Raw genomic sequence first — 21,156 nt, forward strand, 5'->3', positions numbered from 1 at the left:
AGTCTGATCCCACCCTGTCTGCTTGAGCTCCAGCCCCCAACCCCCCGCCCCCACAAACCCCCTCGTGCGTGTACGTGGAATAGCAGATTGTACAGTACATGCTTACGTGGATTTGTGCTCAGCACGTGACACTGTAATGGCACATATGCTGAACACATTACCATTAACACTGTCAAGTGGTTATGCTGCTTCATTTTCTATTACTTTGGTCTGTGTTTATTGGGTTGCTTTGGCCAAGTTAACATTCGCTACTCAATGAAGGTTCTTTGTCACACACACACACCCCCCTGCACACATTGTGTTCCTTCGATGTTTGCACTTTCACTTCTTGAATCATAATACATTCAGAACTCCATTTGTTCTAAATGTATTGTTCCTCAACTGGGACACGTCTTCAGAAGCCCTCTGCTGTTCTTCATCTCTCTGCTCCACACAGACCACTCTAGAACTTCTGATCCCTTTGGGGTCTGATCATTTCAAACGTTGTAGACAGAATCCCATTTCTCTGTCAATGGTGATACACACACTCCTTGTTAATCTGGATTTGGGTTTCAACTCTCGATACATCAGTGGACCTCAGTACACCTGCACACCACCCTCAGATTATACAAGTGGACAACTCATGTCTATACATAAGTTATGACAGGAGCAGAATACTCAAGAGCAACCAATCACCCTACAGAACAGAATTCCAATTACTGTCAGATGTACATGCGACTCAACCTGCAAGATTTCTGTACCCCACCCTGATCAAAATCTAATGCCAAAAGCTCATTTTGCACTGAATCTCATGGACATCAGATACACCCCAGATAAAGTGAGCATTATGACACCCATGAGGTATAGCTATCGACTTATTGGGCACCAACTCGTCACTCATGTTCAGGGATCAGTGTGGAAGTTTTACAGTAAGTTAGCGGCAAGACCACCTGCAGTTCAGGCTCAGTAATCCATTGGAAGCTAAGCAGGTTTGGGCTTGGCCAGTACTTGGATGGGCTGCTGCTGGAAGAGGAGTTGATGTGGCCAAGCTCCTGTGGTCTGAGTGGATCCCAAAGCCCCAGTGCAGTGACAGGGACACTGCTGTCCATTGAATGATATGTAAAACCAAGGTCCCCATTCTGTGAGGCCGTAAAAGATGTCTGGATATCCTTTAAAAGAGTAGGGTTTACAATCTGGCCTCCTAATTATCCCCTATGTCTAACTGGTGAATTCTTGCCTGCCCCTTCCCCATCTTAGCTACTGTGTAGCATATTGGTGTGGAATAGCTGCCGTTCCATCATCCAGGTGGGGGCTACACAGTGGAGGAGGCTCCCCATTGGTTCTGTAAAGCGCTTGGGTGTCTTAAAGCTATATGTATATAATATGTGTAACGTTCATTCAAGAAAGAGAACATCTTAACACCGTGAATCTTCAATGATTTATTTCAGATTTAAATATTACGTTTTTGTTGACAAGCTGTGTTTCCGCTTTCTATAGCATATATCAGAACATCCTGCTATCAGCTTTAAACAAGAGCTCTGTTCTCCGTCACCTTCCTGCGGATCCTCCCCCCTCCCCATCACTCCTCCGGCTCCGGGCTCTCGTAGCCCATGTGGCTGGCGGGGGGAAAGTGCGCCCAGAAGGTCCTGGCCAGATCCTCCATCTTGTCATAGCCGGCATGGGCGCGCAGGTTCTCCACCCAGCCGAAGAAGTCTGAGGATGTCAGGGCCCAGTTTGGCAGGCCGCGCTTCTCGCGGGCCGCCGCTACCGATGGCCCAATTGCAGAAGACCAAAGAGTCACAATCAAACACAAATCTGCTCAACACTTACACACTAAAACCAATTTTAACAAATAGCTATGTGACTACTGGTTTTGTCCAGAGTTATTCCCTACCTTCGACTTGTTCATCTGAAGTGCTCTGGTCTGCCACTGCAGGGGGGTGGGGGGGGGGGGGGGATAGAAAGAAAGAGGACAGGACAAAGCTGTCAGGGTTCTGAGAGCAACAGTGTTCCTCCATCTATGCTCTCAGCTACAGTTTCACCCTTTCCCACAGATGGATGTCAGACTTCCCCGCTGGGGTTCCCTTCAGTTCCTGGGGCCTGGCGTTCACCTCACAGACTCATGATATTTCCACACTACGATGAGTCTTTGGGGCTTTGACACAGATGACTCCAACTGACTCCCACTGTTTACAAATGACTCAAAAAGATTTCTATTCTGCCATTGATGCACTGTCAGAGTACAGTGTACAGCCCTGGTACAACATTAATTAGTGGCAGAAGTCAGATGATTAAAACACTGTCATGCCTACACACACAGTGGAACGTGAATGCGACTGATTGTTCTTTACCTCTCACCCACCCATCCATCCATCCATCCATCCATCCATCTCCACTATCATGTATGAAGCCACAGTGCTACCCCTGCTCTACCATGTCCTTCATTTGCTTTAATATTATTATTTTTAGTTGTAGCAGTGGGATTAGCTTCTGAGAACATCAGGAAAACTGGACACATTTCTGTACCTGAATCATAATGTTTGGTAAACATTGGTAGAATGAAAAATCATTTGCGGGGAGCTTATTAAACACAGTGACATTTGGTATATATATATATATACACAGTATACACAAAAATGAACATGCTGGCTACCTTCATTAAGCCCCAGTATAACAGGATGATTAGCATATGAGACAAACTATCAACTGAAAGTCATGATACAGGCAAGGCACCTTTATGGCAAAACCCATGAAGAACTGGATTATTTAGAGCTTTCTTCTCCATCTTCATGTCTTAAGGTCAGTTTTTTAGCAGAAAGGTAACAGGAACGTGCAACATTAGATAAATGATAACCAATCGTCCCCAGTTCACCAAGTGAACAGGACAACTGCACTCTCTGCCTAAACCACAGCTACAGCACGCTGGAAGCATCTCTTGACCGCTACTGACACATTTTGGAAATACAGGATCAAACACATCCTTGTGTAACAAGATCGTGACTCACCTGAAGCCTTCAAATTCGACATCGCGCAGCCACAGACGAAAGCTCGGGACTCCCCTCCCTCCCCTGCCCCCTGCAGATTAGATGGAGCCCTTAATACCTACCTGCAAGGCAGAGGAGCCCCAGGAAGAGCATGCACACCAGCAGCGCCGCACACGGTCGAGGCATGGCTTTCCACTGCCAGACAGAGACAGCAAGAGGCAGATAAACCATCTCTCAGGAGTTCCAGAACCTTTCAGTAACCATAGCGAAACAATTCAAACAATTGTAACAATTGTAACAGTGAATTGAGTGGTTACCTTTTCCTCCAATTCCTTACCGTCTAGCAGGTCCCGGTCCTGTCCGCTCCTCGTCCCGGCAGTTCTGGTGCAGGCAGCACAGCAGATCCTCAGCTTTTGGCGCCGCGTTGCTTTTCACAGCCTCCCTGCACATGTGGAGTCCACTCGCTCCTTTTCCCACCCCACCTCGACTTCTTGCACCCGCCCGACCGAGCCGTAGCTCAGAGGAGCCGCTTGTGGGAGGCCCCAGGAGTCACCGAAAGGACCACAGCGAAGGCCTGATAACTGCACCCCCCTCGCCCAGGCAGGCCGGATGGGAGTAGGTGGCAAAGAATGAGCAATGATGGGGAGGGGGGGGGGGGCAGAGTAAGTTTTGGACAGTGGTAAAATGTGTCACGTTACTGTGTAGTGGTGGAGATGATTGAGAGTTACTGGTAACTAATGGCAACAGCAGCTAGAGTTCCAAGCACAAAGGGGTTAAAATCTGGGATGGCATGACTGTAAAACTGTCTTTTTCAAACAAGAAAGAGGCAAACAGTATTACATCATCATTCATTACACTATGATTAACGTGTTAAACAGGCCCAAAAAGAGCCTACAAAAATTATAATGCAGAATTTTTTATTATTATTATTATTTAATTACATGTCCAGAACCAATCAAAAGGTCAGTGGAAAAACAAATGGGCAGCTGGATCCAGCCCAGGGGCTGTTTATTGATTAGCTTTCGGTTGGATTGTGGACTCAGCTTTGTTTGGTTTTCCTGTAGTGAGAGCGCCACCTGTTGAGGGAAACACGAGGGGAACCTTCTTCAAACCCATTTGATTCATTCGTTCCATCCACTGTGTTTACGCTATTAAAAGGAAACTACCCAGGGACGGTGATCCATTCTGTGTCCTCATTCATTAACTGCATCACCGTGAGCCAGGGCCGCTGCCTCGTTACATACAAAGATAACTCGACATATCACCTGAAACGATCCCTCTTACTGAAACACGACAGCAAGGATATTCACACCTTCCTCCATTAATAAGCGAATCCTTTAATCGAACAGAACGATCTCCCTTCCTGACACGTGTCCACGGCTGTGGCGCTCCGGTCCACATGCTTCACATACACACTTTAGGAGCTTTATAGCTGCACATATAGCAGTAACCAGAGTTCAATCGAAGTTCTGGAACATCAACAGGTGATACTTAAAAAGTAGCAGAAGTCAGATGATTAAAACACTGTCACAGCTACACACACAGTGAAAAGTGAACAGGACTGATTGCCGTTCCTTGCCTCTCATTCAACCATCCATCTGCACCATCATGTTTGTATCAGTCAGAAAACTAGACAGCCACTAGTGAGCCTGCACTCTCTGGCCACGCTGGCAACCCGTGGTAAATCCCACTCAGATGCCCTCACACCCCCAAAACAGAGCGGGGGTCCGGCAGTCTCCGTCTGTCGCTTTGCAAAGAGCTCGGCTGAGGTTGCCGGGTCCCGTGGTGACGTGTCACAGCAGCGGATGGATGAGGTAGAGCCGGTCGCCGGACTCCCCCGTAAAGATGGCCGCCTTTTTGTAGTGCTCCAGCAGCTCGTCTATGGAACAGAAGCGCCGCTGCCCGATGCAGAAGGAGCCCTCCGACAGCCGGACTTTGAAGTGCTTGTTCCTCCCCACGGCCTTCAGGGAGATGGAGAAATCGCTGGGCTGTGGGAACGCAGCGGGACAGTAGATGGGTCAGGATGCTTTGCGTTCAAGTATTTATATGGAGCTCCCAGACCGAACTGCTTAGCAGGCCAGTAGGGGGCGCTCTGGGATATTAAGTAGGATTAACTCACCGACGACTCGCTGTCCCTCACCAGAAAGTCTCCCTCCGCCCCCCTCTCGTCAAGGGCGCGCTCAGCTTGCTGCCGGGTCACCTTTCCATAGTACCAGTCCTTGCCAGCAAACCTGCCAGAGAGGGCAGGCCCCGAGGCGTGTGGGGGGGCCCCGTTCCAGGACCCCTCGCTCACCACCACCACGTAGTTCTTGGGCACGAGGCCAAGCTGGCCACGGGCGTTGCGGCAGCGCCACCATTCCGGGTCGTTCTCGGGCCTCTCCACCACCTCCATGATCTCGCCTTTGTCAAAGTCAAGCTCCTCCTCCGTGGCCGAGCTGAAGGGGTAGAGCGTCCGCACTTTGTGGAGCGCCCGGGAGGGGGAGTCAGTAGTGGGCGGGGCACGCTTCGGCGATGCCCCTGACGCCTCCCCGCCCTCCTCTGACACGTAGTTGGAGGGGAACCAGCCCGTTCGCCCCCCACAGCTGCCCCGCCACCAGCCGTCGCTGCACTTCTCCGTCACCAGCACGCGGGCGCCCTTCGACAGATTGAGCTCGTCCTCACGCTCCGCCGCATACGTGAACTTCACCAGCGCCGGGACGCTCAGCTCGTGGGCACGCTCGCGGCCGGACGGTGCCTCCTCCGCGCTGGGCGTCGGCGAGGAGTTCGCCTTCCGCTTCGCCTTTCCAAGGCCTGAATGGCGACACAAACACGGTGGAAATCACACTCACTTCACACACAGGAAGGTCCCCGTCTGATGCTGGACGGGAACCACCACCCTGGGCTGCATACTCTACATTCAGGCCCCTCCATATTGAGCAGCACTGTTACCATGACGATGCCAAAATCTTAGTATATCCTCCTGAGACCCCACCCATTCATTTATGTCCATTGCAGTGGACATTTTGTTTTTGCATCTATCTTTTCACTGATGTAAGGAAACATATTTATTCCTGTTGTACACTAAAGAGGACATGCTGTGAAATTAGAAATAAGAATAAATTTGAACAAAAATCTAAATTGTAAGATGTCTTATTTCCTTCAAAGACAAAAAACCTAAAATTGAAGGACACTTTTCCCCTTGGGTCTCAGGAGGATCTGCCAGTGAACACACATTAGCAGGGGTGCTACCTGTGACTGTATGTCTACCTGTAATCATCGCTATGTTTCATTTCCGCCACAAGGGGGCAAAGCTGCTCCCATCTAACACCCTTTCATCTTCAAGCTGTTACACAGAAAGGGTTCTGATCATGGGAAGTCGCGTCACACATTTTGACAGAACTCTCTTCATTCTTTACTGCTGCCTGGAGCCTGAGAGAAGCTCATCTTTGAGGATACACTTTCCCGTCCTCGAGTAGATATCCATCATACTGCAGTACAGATCAGAAGGTTCACGCCCGGCTGTGCTTGCCATCCCCCCCCCAGCGCCTCTGGAGTCTGAGAACCACCTCAAACAGGACTCAATCACGGGGCTCTGATGCCTCAATCATCCCTGCGCTGACCACTGGGTGGCGATCTGCAGGTTCTTTATATAACAGTGCTGCCCATTCCAGTGATCACACCCACACCCAGAGGTGGATAGTTCAGGTCCAGAAAGTAAAAATCCAGACCAAGATATTGTTTTAACCAACCAGTTGAGTACTCTCTTACTCTTTATACTCAACTGGTTGGTTGAAACAAAACCTTGGTCTGGATTTTTACTTTCTGGACCTGAACTCTGCACCTCCGCCCACAGCAAAGCGATGACAGCCACAGCCAGCGGCGCCGCTGCTCACCCAACGTGTCCCTCAGGTTCCTGACCAGTGAGCTCTTTTTCGGGCTGTTCTTGCGCTCCACGTAGTTGGACGGGACGTAGCCGGTCCGGTTGCCGGCGTTGCGGACCCTCCACCATGTCTTGGAGTCGTCCAGCAGCCAGAGACGTTCGTTCTTGCGGATGTCAAGCTCCTGGTCCTGCTGGGCGGCGTAGTCCCACTTGGCCACCACCACCACCTCCTCGGTCATCGTTCAGGGCGTCCTCCTGTATGGGGAGGGGGGAGTTTGCCATGGAGTGAGAAGAGCAGGCACACAGCAACAACGTGCCAATGGCCAGACGTCACCCTCAGCCGGCTGGGCCCGGAAAACAGGGGTAGAATGGGGCAAAAGAGACAGACAGAGGGGAAAAGAGAGGGGATCTCATTTTTTCCTTTCGTCCTGCCATCTGCAGTGCTACTGGAAACGGAATAGGACTATTAAACCCACGCCCCCATGTTCCACCCCCCCCCCCCCCAAATGCCCCCACAGTGACAAATAAGGAAAAAGGAGGAGATTCCTTCACACAGTGTGTGTAAACAGCAGCATGCCAGGGAATGTGTGAGCAGGAACTACACAGGACCATGGGGGAGGGAAGAGAGGTCATGATAGAGAGGGTAGGGGGAGGAGAGGGAGACAGGGATAAGGAGAGTGAGAGAGAGGCGAGGAGAGTGAGAGAGGGATGTGGAGAGGGGCAGAGTGTCAGATAGAGATGGAGGGAGACCAGGCATGTGAGAGAAAATACCTTTCAGTAATGAGTCTGGCACGGCCGCTGACACCCCCTTGGTGTCTGAGAGAGCACAGGTGCAGAGAGCAGCCACCTCCTGAGTGACAATGAAAACCCTCCCCAGTGTAAAAACTGTGTTTCATCACGTTGGCTTGGTGCCAGATCCTCCAATCATATAATGCGGGTTATGTGCGAATTCCCCTGCTGATCACACCCCCCGACACCATACACTGTAGTAAAAATGCAGCCTGGCATTCACACACGCAGTTTGACACCCCTCCTGGTAAGCCCCCCCCCCACCACCAAAGATGAGACATGTACTTTTTAAAGGGTGATGATGCCATCTTCTGATGACACCGCAGTATGTGAGCAGAGGACTGGAAGGCGGAGTCTCTTACGGTCTCGGCTCGACACGTACCGGAATGTGAAACTCTATGAGGCAGACGATGCGATCCGGGCTCAAAAATCTAATCGGATCTGTTGTGATGCCAGCGTTAAATGAGCTTGGACAGTCTGACTCACCAGACAGGTGGCTCAGAGTTCCGGAAAACAAATCGCCTTCCGGAACACAGCACTATGGGTGAATTACATCACTCTCCGGGGTTAAACTTGAGATTTGTGTATCCTGTCGAGTTCTCTTTAGCCTGACACATCACACGCCTTCCAAACCAGACCTGTCTGACTCACAGTCAGCGAAAGGGACCTAGACCGAGCACTGGCTGAGCCCAGAGGCATGGATGCTCGGATGGTCACTGCTCACTCTCTGCCGAAGCACAAACAGCAATTCCACCTTAAATGTTGAGCTTTTCGCATCCCTCCCATGGGTGTGCATGAGCCCTGGTGCTTCCTTGACCCTCTCTGGGGTTTGAGGTAGGCAGCACATACGCTACGCGGACAAAAGTACTGGGACACCAGCCTGTCCGACATCCCACTCGGAATCAAAGGGTATTAATATGAAGGTTGCTAACCCTTAGCTGCTACAATAGGCCGTACTATTCCGGGAAGGCTTTCCAGAAGATGGTAGAACATTGCTGGTGGGAGAAGGTCCCCGTGTGTGAGCTTGTGTGGCCGTCACCTCGCAGCTGAACTTCATCCCAGATGTTCCCACGTCACAATCACTTCACTTGCAGTTGACCAGGGCAGCTCTAGCAGGACAGAAACGGGGAGAACCGACTTGCTGGAAAGGTGTCCAGTGGTGTCCAATGGTGGTGCTGGGCTGACTGGCCTCTTCTGTATGACCCCCCCCGTTCTGCTGCCGGTGTTTGATATTGCAGATTGCATGGCTGTGTTCAAAATTACACACCTGTATCTCAGCAATGGGTGTGGCTTATGTAGCCAATTCCTGTAATTACTATGGGTGTCCCAATACTTTTGTTCATATAGTGTAACATATCCTAAACTATACTCAGCTCCTGTACCCGAGGACCCAGAGTAATTAGGACACGTCCAAACACAGAAGGCCTTCATATTAAAATATTAATTGGCCGAGTCAGATCGCTAAGCGAAAAGACTGCTTAGTCTTCATCTTGCAAAAACTGCTGAGGCTGATAAGATGGAAAGCGGTTTTTAGGAAGTGGGGGGGGGGGAGGTCCTGAGAGAGAGACCATGACTGCGGTTAATACTGCGGGTCTACAAAAATGTGGCAGAGCTGACAGAACAAGGCATGGTTTTACTCAAGCTCCGTAATCCCCCCTAAGACGATGAGAGAGAGAGAGAGCGAGAGAGAGCGCGAGCGAGCGAGCAGATGAAGGCCACATCAGTCCCTGTCAGAGGGCCAATGAGCTGATGGCTGTTCTTAAAGACACAGAGTGTTCATGGTCTAAATACAAGGGTACAGCTTCTTCCGTGTTTGATACTCTGGGGAAGGGGGTCAAAAGAAAGGTCAACATTAATGTTTTGTCATTTTTACATTATTACAGTGTGTGTGTGTGTGTGTCTGTGTGTGGTCATGTATATATTACATTGTGGGGACCAGATTTCCCCACAATGTGCTAAAACCCTGAAATTTTCTGTCCCCACAAGGATTCAATTTTATAAAAATCTGTGAATGTGATCAAAAATGAAAAATGCCAAAAGCTTTGTATTTGGTTTGGTTACTTATGGTTAAGGTTAGGGCTGGATAGGGGTTCAGGTTGTCATGTTGGGATTAGGATTATGCCCATAGAAATGAATGGAGAGTCCCCACAAAGAAATGAATACATGGACTGTAAAAGTGCATAGAGCAAACAGACAGGGGTAGGGGGGCACGATAAAAGAGGAACTGAACAAGCAGATTTCTGCTTCTAAAGCATTTATGGGGAGCTGGATCACAGATATTCAGGGAACCACCCTCCACAGCACAAGGCCCAGATAGAGCAGTTGGCAGATATATAAACAAGGAAGACACAGTACTTGCAAAAACCATCCACCGGGGGTGCTGTGCTTATTCCCTCAGATGCTCAGCCAATGACAGAAGCTGAATTTTAGGCTTGGGTGATTGGGGAATAGACATCTTCGTCTGATTGGAGAAAAAATGCAGGGTTCGCCTCCATCTCTTGTAAGGTTCTATAGCGCTCGTTGAGTTTGGAAGCCGTAGGTTACCCCATAGGATGCCACGTCCGGCATCTGCCGTGACGGCTGGAGATAGCGTTAATCTCACCATCTGTTAATAAGATGCCAAGAACTGCACCGAGACCTTGAAACGTGACTGTGCTCGTGCTCATGTGATCACAGCCCCACTGTGCATGTGTGTGTGTGTCAGAGAACTGCACTCACTATTCTGTTCCTCACCCCAATGTTGGGGTCACAGCGAGGTCATGTTGACATAGTAATTACATTTTTCATTCCAGGACCACATAAAAGGTCAAAGGGAGACTAAAGCGCCTTTCAGACACGCACCGCCGCTCTGAAGTTTTCTAGACATTAGCTGGAGGGGCCGAATGTGTGAACGCAAATGTTTGAAGCAGTCGAGCTGGACATTAAAATGGACTTTACCCTGATAGCTCCCTAGTACAAAGTCCGGGCAATTTCCGATTGACCCTCATGCGTGAATGGAAATTGGCCAGAGAATTCAGAGAGCAGGTGGTCATTTTGATGACGTTTCCATTGCTGCGTTTGAACTCGGAAGTTTCTAGTCAGAAATTTCACCTAGAGCACCCCCTGAAGTTGAAATTCCTCTGCAACCCCCGACTTTGGAACTCAAGATGGCTGCATAGTCAAATGTGCAGTTTTATGCCGTTTATTAGCACTTACGTCTTACGTTTCTTTAATTGGTCGTACACACAGTACTGTCCAAGCGCTATCTGTGGATATGTTGCTACGGTGTTTGCATGCACAAAACACCACGTAATGTGTTCTTATTAACTAATATTGCTAACAATGGCTAACAATAAACTAACAATAAAAACAGAACTAGGCCCTGTTTCAGAAAGCAGAATTTCTCATCACAGCAGAAAGGAAGAGCAACACAGCATCGCTCACCAGAATCCGGAAGATTCCAGCACTCAGCACGACCGATGTTACTGCCTGCACATCAGTGTTTATCCCCCTGTCTCCTTCCATGTTCATATACTGACCATTTAGAAGAGACTGCACAAAACAGTCTGCACCATTCAGCTGTGGTGCTTCCAACCGAGAAATCTGAGACCCCCCCCCCCTTCCCCCACGCATTTCAGCATTCTAGCTGCCCCATCTGTGTAGTACAATAAAACTCATTTGAAGAAGTAATACCATGTAATACTGAAGCCATTTACAAGTAAATTAAGCCTGAATTGGGATCCGGTTTGAACACCAGGAAGCAGGCTTGAGGCAATCAGTCTCTGCAAGGGGTTCCCATCGTCGCCCATCAACGGCCGCCATCGAAACCCCGCTCTGCCATTCATCCACAGCCAGATAGGTCAATTTCAGCCCAAAATTGAAACTGCAATTGAAAGGGCTTGTGGGTAAATGAGAGGAGTGATTTCAGGTGAGCCACATCAGGAGGCCAGTGAGAAGGAAAGCCGTCCGAGCCAGACTGACGTTCTTAATCATGCTTAAATCTTTGATTCGGCCCGGTGGAGGGAAACAGTCCAGGTGTGAACTGCGAGGCGTCTTGACCGCTGGACAGGAGAAGAAGAAAAAGAGGTAAAGCCAGTGAGGTGTGAAAATGCTGCCAGATGTGCCACATCTGCTCTCTACTGTGAAAATGCTGGAGGACAACATCAGCAATGCCGGGTAAATAAAGGAACTACAGTAGGAACAACATCTGGGCCATGAGGTCAGGCGTCAGCGGAGGGAGGTGTGACCTCCTCAGTCACCTCCTCAGAAGCAATCTAGGCAATTCAAAGATTCCCTTCCCCACCGCCCAAGCTGTGGTTTCCATGGCGTCGGTCCATCCTACCCTTTCCCACCCGAGTGGGCGTGACCTTCTTCCAAGACCGAGGAAGGAGAGCTAGAATAGCTTGGTCTTTTTTTGACGGGGTCTGCGGTGGATCATCTTCCCATCAGAGGTCGGCGACTCTCTTCCGGACCCCCACAATGTGGGACTCAAATCGAAAACATCTCTACAGACCAAGGCCAAAACGCACAGCAGATGTCCGTATGCAAGACCAGTCCATACATGTGCCAAGCAGCAGGACAAGGCGGAATCAAGATTCATTGTTTTACAAATCCAAATTAAATATTAAAAACTAATTGCACTGATAGAGACTGTTACCAAATGCTTCTGAAAAGTCAAACCTTTTCTTAATAGTGTTACCATCTTTTCTGTCATCTTCATATCTCACTAAAAGTCTTTGGGTGACTATCACCTGCGGCTGACCACACAAATGAAAAGACCATTTAATACCTTGTGAATCCAAAAACAGCCCAAAACTAATACACAACAATCAGTGCTGAGTGACAGTGTGTCAATCAGAGGAACTGCTTGGTTCCTATAAACCAAGCAGAAGAAAAAGTCACCGTGGGAGAAAATCACAGCTATGAAGGAACAATGCTCCAGTTTTTTGTCGTAAGGGAGGGAAAAAAAATAAAAATATTCATTTACCATTTGTACAGCTACACTGGAATGTGTTTGTTTTCACATATGCCATTTTGCTCTCACAGATATGAGGTGAGAGCGAGGCTTAGGATCTGCGTGTAGAGGCATCCTCCCATCCCGCAACCCTGGAGCAGTTTTCCAGGGATTAAAGACCTTGCTTAAGGGCCCAACGGTGACATGCAATTCTACCAAACAACCTTCTGAGCACAGGCACAGAAACCACACACCACCCCCCAAACAAAGGACAGATTAGGCCCCAGGGCCGTCACCACCACAACCCGATTGCAAGCCAATTGTGTTATTCAGCTCTTATGTTCATCAAACCAGAAACTATCCACACAGGCTGCTGCATAACCTATGGGAGCCCCTCCTCAGCCAGCAGGTGACTATCCAATGAACATGCTTCATGTAAGATCCTGGACTTAACGGCACCTCGAGTCACGTGACCCATGCAGTTATAATCCTTTTTTTGGGGGGAGGGCGCAATTTCTCATGTCATATGTGGCAGTGCCATTCCCATTCAACGACTCAGAATAGGGCTGATTGATTTGGGGAAAATAGCTAATCGTGATTTAACAAATATTGCGATTGGATTCAGCGTGTAATAGATTCAGTGTGTAATAGGTAATTCACTTATAAATTGGCAAGCGGAATCAATATTTTTTTGTACTGCGAATGCAATGTTTTCCTTGGGCTTCATGTGTTTGTTGTTTGTGGGCGTATCCACCGTCACCTTGTTCAACTTCTGATGGGCGAAAGTCACGGACACTGACTAACCTTACGAAAGTTTTAAACATTCGGTCAGACGTGCTGTATAACGCACATCCAAAATCGCAACCTTTGCGATTTGCCAACTGCATTGTTTGAAATCACGATTTCGATTTGAAATCCATAAATAATTCAGCCTGAGCTCTTGAGGGGAATCTGTACAGAGGATGCATCAGCTGACAAAATCCCAGTAATTATTAACTAATTACTCTAATGAGAACAGTACGCATTTTCTTCGCAGATGTCCTAGACTGCGATAATTAAAGTTGACGTTATTTAATGACTTTCACTAAAGCACCACCAGCAACACTAACAGCAACAGAGCATACGGCCACTGGGAGGGGGTGGGGGGGACTTATTCATTGGGGGGGCAGACTGGTTCCTAAAGACTTCGCTTTAAAGGAACCTGAACTGTAACTGAAATGCAACCTGAACTGTAACTGAAATGCAACCTGAACTGTAACTGAAATGCCTTTTCAAGGCTGAGCTACGCAGCTCCTACTTCCTGTTCTGATTTATACCGGGGAAAAAACAGATCTATTTCAGTGACACGTATGGCGTCCACAGGGCCGGCTGGACCCTGCCAGAGCAGCGTCTCCTGACGCGCGGCACACCGGGGGAGACCGACGCCACCCAGTACTCAGCACTGACTCCTAACGAGTCTCAGCGATGACACGCGGTCACACTCTGAATTAGTCGCAACTCTACCCAGCAAACCCAGCATAAATCAGGCTGAGCTCCCCATTTGCAATCAATAATTAAAGCACTCCTGCATAATTAAAAGTTGGCCCCCTACAGCAAATCGCTGGCAGCCCTCAGAATCACAGAGAACCCAACAGACGTCTTTAAACCATGTGCCAGTTTACACGAGGCTTGAGGTTAGCATCGGGGCTAAAATAAGGGGGGCTAAGCTAAAATATTCACGGCTATAGCCCTGAGTGATCTGACTGAGCGATGCTCATGCTCTTTCCCCACCATAACAGTCTCTCCTGAATGCAAGTTCAGTCCAAAATAGTATTTTATGCTGCTTGAGAAACACACATACAATAGAAGCAGAACCAAGCACATCAGAAGAGCCTGTTCGTTCCTCTTCATCCTCCTGTTCCTCTTCCCCAGCTTATCCTGCCACAGCTGCAGGCAGAGCATCCAGGAGACTCCTGTGGGGCCCACAGAGTCAGTCGCTAAGAATCTGGCACTAATGCTAATTTACATCCAACTACTGCTATCAGCACCGATCCGTTTCCAGAACCGGGACGACGGCAGATCTGTGGCATCTTCGTATTGAGCTGAACCGCCACCCAGCAGGTGAGAGATGACGACTCGCCCTAACCTCAGTCTGCTGGTTGCAGCTTAGGAAGGGAAACATTTCCACACGTCCCTCTACACGGCGCTGCATGACATGCCGTCTCTGTCAGCGAGAGCGCCAGCAGATGCTAATTACAGTGCCGGTACCACATCCAAGGGTGGAATTCTCTGGGCCTGGAGCCCACGCCGGTGGTGGCTGGAATAGGTCGTGCAGCTAAAATGAGACTCAAAGAAGCAGAAGCACGTCCAACCAGGAAGGCCTCGTTGCTCTGTGTAGAAGACGTATCCTCCATGTTTTTCTTAGCATCCCGTTCATTTTAATCGCCCAAGAACTCGACTGGTGACATTACACATCTACACATTACATCATCCAAGGGTTTATCCTTGAGCATAACAGGACGGCGCACCCCCCACAAAAGCACTGCTCCCGTATAGACCTCCTATATGTTCACCAGCCATCTGTTCCATCGCTGCAAACGTCACACCTGCTGGTTCCGGTCAGCAGAGATGAGTGGTGTGCCCCCCCCCCCCGCTCCCCCGACTACTTCTGTCAGCTCTGCGCTGGAGGGCCATGGCCAGGTTCACACCTCACCGCCGGCTCTCAATCCAGCCTCGGGCGCCCAAAGGGGGACAGCCTGTCACTGGCGGTGACACCGCCTCACAAATAAGGCGGCCCTCTCTCCCAGAATTGGGGCTTTTCATGATGCGTGGGTATTTTTAGGTCTCACCCCCTCCCCAGTGGACACTTGGGATGAGCTCTGCTCATAGTGTCAGTGGGTAACCTCAGCACCCCTCCTCCCACCCCGCAGACCAGCCTGGTATCATTCCAGCTGTCCACATACCAGCACATCGGGAGCCCCCTCCCACAGAACTATAATCGGCAGTGGGCAACTTTTCGCGATCAGCCAGATTCAGATGAGTTGCCCTTTGTCTCAGTTGGCTGGTAGTTGCTCAAAAAGTTGCCCTGTGTATCTTAACCTTTAGGGTCTTAAGGAGCAGCCCTGATCCCGCACTCGGTCCTTAGAAGGCGCATCACCAGGAGTGATGGGCTACATGTCACTTCCTGTTGGGCACCACGTCCATCGCACGCTGGCAGCTGAGGGTATTCCCTGGGGGAACACCCCTCCCTGCCTGAGGATGAGTCTCTGACAGAACCAGTGTCTTTTTACCATCAACCCCCCCCCATGGCATCCTGGTGATACTACTGCCCTCGACCCGACACCCCCCCCCCCATGAAAATCTGGGGGCCAGCTGTCAGATCTGTTCTGGTGCTGACACTGGACAGATGTCACTATTTTACTTCTGCACAGCCGGCTTTCAGCATCACTGGCCAAACTTGCGCAAGGTCTGAATTCACCCTAAATCGCAACAGAACCTCATCCCTTAACCCACCTCCCCCCAGCACCCAAATCCCAGCTTCTTACCTAACCTTTCTGCACAAGTATCCCCCAGCAACCTCTCAGCAGAGGAGCAGAGGCTGTTATTCTCCCTCTGCAGTTCACACCAGCCCAGGCCCTGAATTATTCCCTTTGATGAGCCACGCTTAGCCTCCCCCCCCCCCCCCCCCCCCCCCCAACCGCAGACCCCCATAGCTACAGCTCCTCCCCCCGCACCACCCCAATCCCTCCCGGCACTGACAGAGATGTCGCAGTGCTGCCAGGAAGCGGCTTGCCCATCCCGCCGCGTTCCTGGAAGCCGCCCATTATCCCGCTCATGGCCATTGACCCAAAAGGGCTCCTGGCCAGTCGGTCCATCTCACGTGGGCTGCAGTGACACCGTCTGCGACAGGGAATGGGAGTAGGAGAGATGATGAGGTGGGAGAGTCCAGGAAGTGAGAACCAAGGTGTCCTGGCCCGAAATTACAGCTCTGATCCAAGGTGAGTACTGCCACAACACCAAATGCAACATGAGAGCATTACGGCTAGAGAGAGCCACGTCAGGGAGGGAAGTATGGTAGCATGTTCCGTTTCCGTGGTAATCAGTCCCGGGCAACACATTAAGTGACAGACTGTCGCTTAGGGCGCCATCTTGTGAACAAGTGCCAGCAGTGACCCTTGCCTCGGGCTCCACCTTGACTGGCACTGGTGATAACACCTCTTCCAGAGTCATTAGCAGACCTCCTCGGAAGAGCGTGCTCCTCCCTGAGAAGGCCGTGTGTGCTGGATTCTCCTTCCTTATATATACAGCAAGAAACCCCTGTGAGAAGATTCACCTGGCAGTTTTAAACTCTCTGGGAAGTGATTCATACCCATCTAACCCATAAGAATGGGGGTATTATATGAATCAGAGCTGGAGTCACACACTAAGGCTTTACACAGAACCCGGCCTTCACACTGTAGCTCCATTTACTAGTACGCTACTCCCAGCCAAAATATAGCTTTGGTCAGTTCTCACAAGGAATAATTATTGGGAATACCACAGAGTTTCATTCTAGAATCATCCATCGCCAATGACTTGATAGAGAACCCCACAAATAAAACAGGCGAAGCACGAGCGAATATACGGCGCCGACAGAGGAAATGGACAGCGGCCACCCAGCCAGGCTCTACAGCAGGTGCTTAACGGGTCTTCACCCAATCCCAGACAAAATAAACGCCATATTTTTCCCCACCATCAGTCAGTGCTGACTGCCAATGAAATGTCACACGTCACGGTGTCCACACACAGTCTGAGGAAGGTACTGTGACAGCCTGTTAAAACGTATAAGAGTGATGACATCAGCATCCAGGTCTTTCAGGTTAATATTTGTCAGTCTCCAAATTTTGGCCCCATGATGCCAAGATGAAACCATGTTGGCCGCATACGGCAGCCTGAGATCCTTACTCACACCCTGTTAGCAGGGCCATACAGAAAAGCATATTCTGCTTTCTGGGAACGCTAGAAGAACTATGGCCAAAAATACCAGAGATCCCAAAAATTACCAAAATCAGCAGAATATTACAGGGATCTAATAGACTTACAAACCAAAATCTAAAGCAGAAGACAAGAGACAGATTTCACTGGCGTGCCTTTCGGACCTCGTCTCTCCCGGACCCAAACAGGTTCCAGACCCAGAACGAGACGCACGTTCAGGCAGCCCATAATAACAGTGGCAGATACTGCAGGTTCAGCAGGTGTGTGATTTCACACTGCAGTACACAGAGATGATGACTAAAGGACCCGGAATGTACCATTCTGAAGGCAGCATGGGGGTGGGTATACCTATTGGCTTCTAATCAGTTCAGTCACTACTCCATGCCGCATCAATAAAGCAGGTGCCATGCAGACGGAGCTGAAGTCCACAAGTCCTGTGAAAGGACTATTCCTAGACTGTCACTACACAGAAGAAGGATCAGAAATGACTCTGAATTCATTACAGACTAGTATTGCACTGTTTACCTGTTGAGTGAGGCTGGTCACCCCCAGTACTCAACACTTCGTCTTTCCCTTCTCTCCAGCTCCTTCACCACCTTAGCTACTGTGTGGTGAGTGTACTGGTGCAGAATGGCTGCCGTCATATCGTCCAGGTGGGGGCTACACAGTGGTGATGAAGTGGCTCCCCAGCGGTTCTGTGAAGTGCTTCTGGTGCCTTGAAAACCGCTGTATAAATGCAACATTCACTCATTCACTCATTCACTCATTCATTCATTCACTCATTCACTCATTCCACAGGCTTGAGTGCGCCACCTGTAGGAGTTACACGTTCAGTACAGCAAACACAAAAACAGCACAACCATCGTAACCATTTTAATTGCTGCTTCGCTGGTCTTCTCCGCATTTCCTAAAAAAGGATTCTGACAGAAATGGAAGCTCTGGAAAGACAGGAATCCAGAGCATCTGGATTAGAGCTTAACGGAGCCCGTGGAATTAAATATTCCACAGCCACAGGCGGTCTGACTAACTCAGACCGTGGCGCTTTGTGGCATTTAGATAAGCGAGGGACCCACACTCCAGGCGGGGTAAGTGCCAATCAGACGAGGGGTGCAGCGTTATTCTCCTCGATGTCACACCAGAGTGAGCCGTCCCCAAGGTCAGCCCCTGTAATTAAACTTCAACCATAACTTGCACGACTCCCTTCTACTAGAGGATACTAGACAGTATACCTGGCAAAGTAATTATGGAAGAGGGCGAGGCTATCAGAAATGGCAGCAGGATGTGATTGGTTCATGTGTGGAGCTGGCTAACGGAGCTCTAAGGAGCTTATTAAGAAGCGCACGCACAGCGTAGGCTTAATGTTAGCAGATCGCAGATGTCATCCAAAGCTGCAGGTCTGTAAGGACCCAGACCTCTGAAAGTCCTTAGTCCTGCTCAGACGCCTACATGTTCCCTGGGTGGAGGTAGCCTTACAACACACAGCTTTCACCGCACACCCAACCCTCTCTATGGAAGCATACAACAGCACTTACCCAAAAACCCTCCATCTGCTCCAGGGTCAAGGGTCAGAGGCCGATGCATGGTTCAGCGTCATTAGAGCACAGCCGGATTCAGACCATAGCAGTTCAGAAAAGCTAACCGAGAATGATAAGCCCACAGTCCTCTCATTCTGGCTGGTGATGTGTTGTTTTCTTTATTTGATAAGTTAATTTGTTGGAGAGTGGTCATGAAAAGTGATTTTTCAGTACAAAATCACTTTACTGGAAATCCATTATCCAAAGAGTACCTCTTTAGATGTGACAGGTCCCTCACTGCTTCTGACAGCAAGTTTATTACTTTAGCTAAAGCTGAATATTTGTGTTTTTTTTTGTCAAACTTTTACAGAAAGCCTTGTATGATGAGAAACTGGGACCAATTTGTATTATGCTACTGTGGTATTGTGTAGAATCACCATCTAAAAGCCAGGCAAGTTCAGTTCTGGCCTGAAGCGTTAGATCAGTGGGACAGCTCAGTCCACAGGGGCCGTCATGAGCACCATCATCATAACTGCGAATCCCTTTCCAGCCTATGAGCAGATCCTGGCAAGGGTGAGATGGGCAAATGGCCCGGGGGTGGCATCGTTCAAGGGGCATCATCACATCTGCACATCTGATCAGCTGGTTTACTTTTCACCAAGTATGACAGAGTGTCACTGCGATGCCTAATCTCAGGTGTGTCAGTCATCCACCAATCTATCATGCTGTCTGTTCTGGAGGAACTTAGATAAATTAATATCTAATGATGAACCATCAAAGCCCTATCATACTTCCTCCCAAGGCGAGTGTACAGGAGAACACAGGGTGCTCAAATAATTCTGTGACTACTGAACTATACTGTCTGGGAAAAAAGAGCAGCGATTTGTACCTTTGCTTGTCCCTGGGGCTGTACCCTCAAGGGTCTGCCAACTGTACCCTTAGCTGTAGGTAAACGTACATTTTAAAGCACAGAAATGGAGTCCAAGAATCATTATGTACATCAATGTTGTTTGTACCTTGGGGATGTTCCTCAGAGTCCATTTTATACCTTAAAATGTGCATTTACCTACAATAATGGTACAGTTGGCAGACCTTTAAGGGTACAGCCCCAGTGACAAGCAAAGGTACAAGTTGGTACTCTTTTTTTCTAACAGTGTAACCATGCTGCACAAACACACTTCTTAATACGGAGAGTTAAGGACTTGGTTCCTTAGTCCCTTAAATAAAGTCTTGGCTCGCTTTCTTAACCCTGAAAACACGACAAAAATAAAACACACTTCCTAAAATATATTGCATACTGTACGGCTATAAGCGCAAAGCCTGGTTCAGGTGCACAACTGGACGGTCTTTCCCGAAGCATCTTCCTACCAAACTGGATCTTTTTCTCCATGTTTTTACAGGGTAAAAGAGTAACACCGTGAAACAACAACAAGCAAATCACATATTTACACATACTGAGTTAAATGAATCACGCGGTTTTACGCGGTGTAGTAAACAGCGTCTTGGCGACATGGTCACACAGAGAGTAAGCGTACACATGGGAGAAACCTTTGCTATTCTGTAGCCACTGTATGTAATTTAAACTGAGATCCGATACATTTCAAGTAACACAAACACGTTTCTCATTCGCAGCATGAGTCTAACGCCACGGATGGGCTGTACTAGGAGTCAAATCGCATTCATTTAAAATTTCCATAACCAGGCTCAACTCCGATAAATATAAAGTGGTTTAAATAATAAAGAGCATAGATATGCGCCACACCGGACAGGATCGTGGAGTACAGCCGCGGCGAAAAGCCACCATCACCCGCATATACAGTCGCATTTGTGCCACCGTAGCCGGAGACTCACATATCCTCCACCGCCCCCAGTCCCCCCTCTTCCCCGCAGATCACGCCGGTTCTGACTTTGCATTGGCCGTCCGCCCCCTGGCATCCCCCGTCTCCAGGCACCGTCCCCGATCGCGAACACCCTCCCATTCACGCTACGGCTTTCCCGGTTCTTCTTACCCTGGTGTCTCTCCGGTTCGGATCAGCACAGTCTCGCTGCAGTCACTTGCCGGATACCCAGAAGCTTTGCAGTTTTAAAAGAAAAAACCCTTGGTGCTTGTCTCTCCCCCCCGCAGCTTGTCCCCTCGGCGAACCC

At 49.3% G+C, this 21,156-nt stretch overlaps 3 protein-coding genes across 9 annotated transcripts in view; all 3 read right to left on the reverse strand.

The window, feature by feature from the left end:
• si:ch73-390b10.2 (Golgi pH regulator) overlaps positions 1-21,156 on the reverse strand; it is a 108,461-nt gene that overhangs the window by 87,183 nt on the left and 122 nt on the right. The window lies entirely within an intron of this gene.
• otos2 (otospiralin 2) lies at positions 1,399-3,741 on the reverse strand. Of its 2 annotated transcripts, none has more exons than XM_023805416.2 (4): positions 3,301-3,741; positions 3,086-3,158; positions 1,874-1,909; positions 1,399-1,743 (listed from the first exon to the last, which is right to left on the reverse strand). In XM_023805416.2, exons 2-4 carry the CDS (start codon positions 3,147-3,149, stop codon positions 1,559-1,561), a joined length of 285 nt encoding a protein of 94 aa, XP_023661184.1. In that variant the 5' UTR covers positions 3,150-3,158; positions 3,301-3,741; the 3' UTR covers positions 1,399-1,558. The 2 variants fall into 2 exon arrangements, with proteins under 2 accessions (XP_023661184.1, XP_023661258.1); XM_023805490.2 differs by having other exon boundaries at positions 3,281-3,741.
• Positions 3,864-21,155, reverse strand: LOC111840268 (cytoplasmic protein NCK2-like). Of its 6 annotated transcripts, none has more exons than XM_072698410.1 (6): positions 21,021-21,149; positions 11,572-11,651; positions 7,594-11,473; positions 6,836-7,077; positions 5,083-5,753; positions 3,864-4,951 (listed from the first exon to the last, which is right to left on the reverse strand). In XM_072698410.1, the coding sequence occupies exons 4-6, from the start codon at positions 7,059-7,061 to the stop codon at positions 4,757-4,759; spliced, it is 1,092 nt and encodes a 363-aa protein (XP_072554511.1). In that variant the 5' UTR covers positions 7,062-7,077; positions 7,594-11,473; positions 11,572-11,651; positions 21,021-21,149; the 3' UTR covers positions 3,864-4,756. The 6 variants fall into 6 exon arrangements, with proteins under 6 accessions (XP_072554511.1, XP_023660888.2, XP_072554509.1 ...); XM_023805120.2 differs by having other exon boundaries at positions 7,594-7,672; positions 7,994-11,651; XM_072698408.1 differs by having other exon boundaries at positions 7,594-11,651.

Source organism: Paramormyrops kingsleyae, chromosome 1 (assembly GCF_048594095.1).
Source record: "Paramormyrops kingsleyae isolate MSU_618 chromosome 1, PKINGS_0.4, whole genome shotgun sequence".
NCBI lineage: Eukaryota > Metazoa > Chordata > Actinopteri > Osteoglossiformes > Mormyridae > Paramormyrops > Paramormyrops kingsleyae.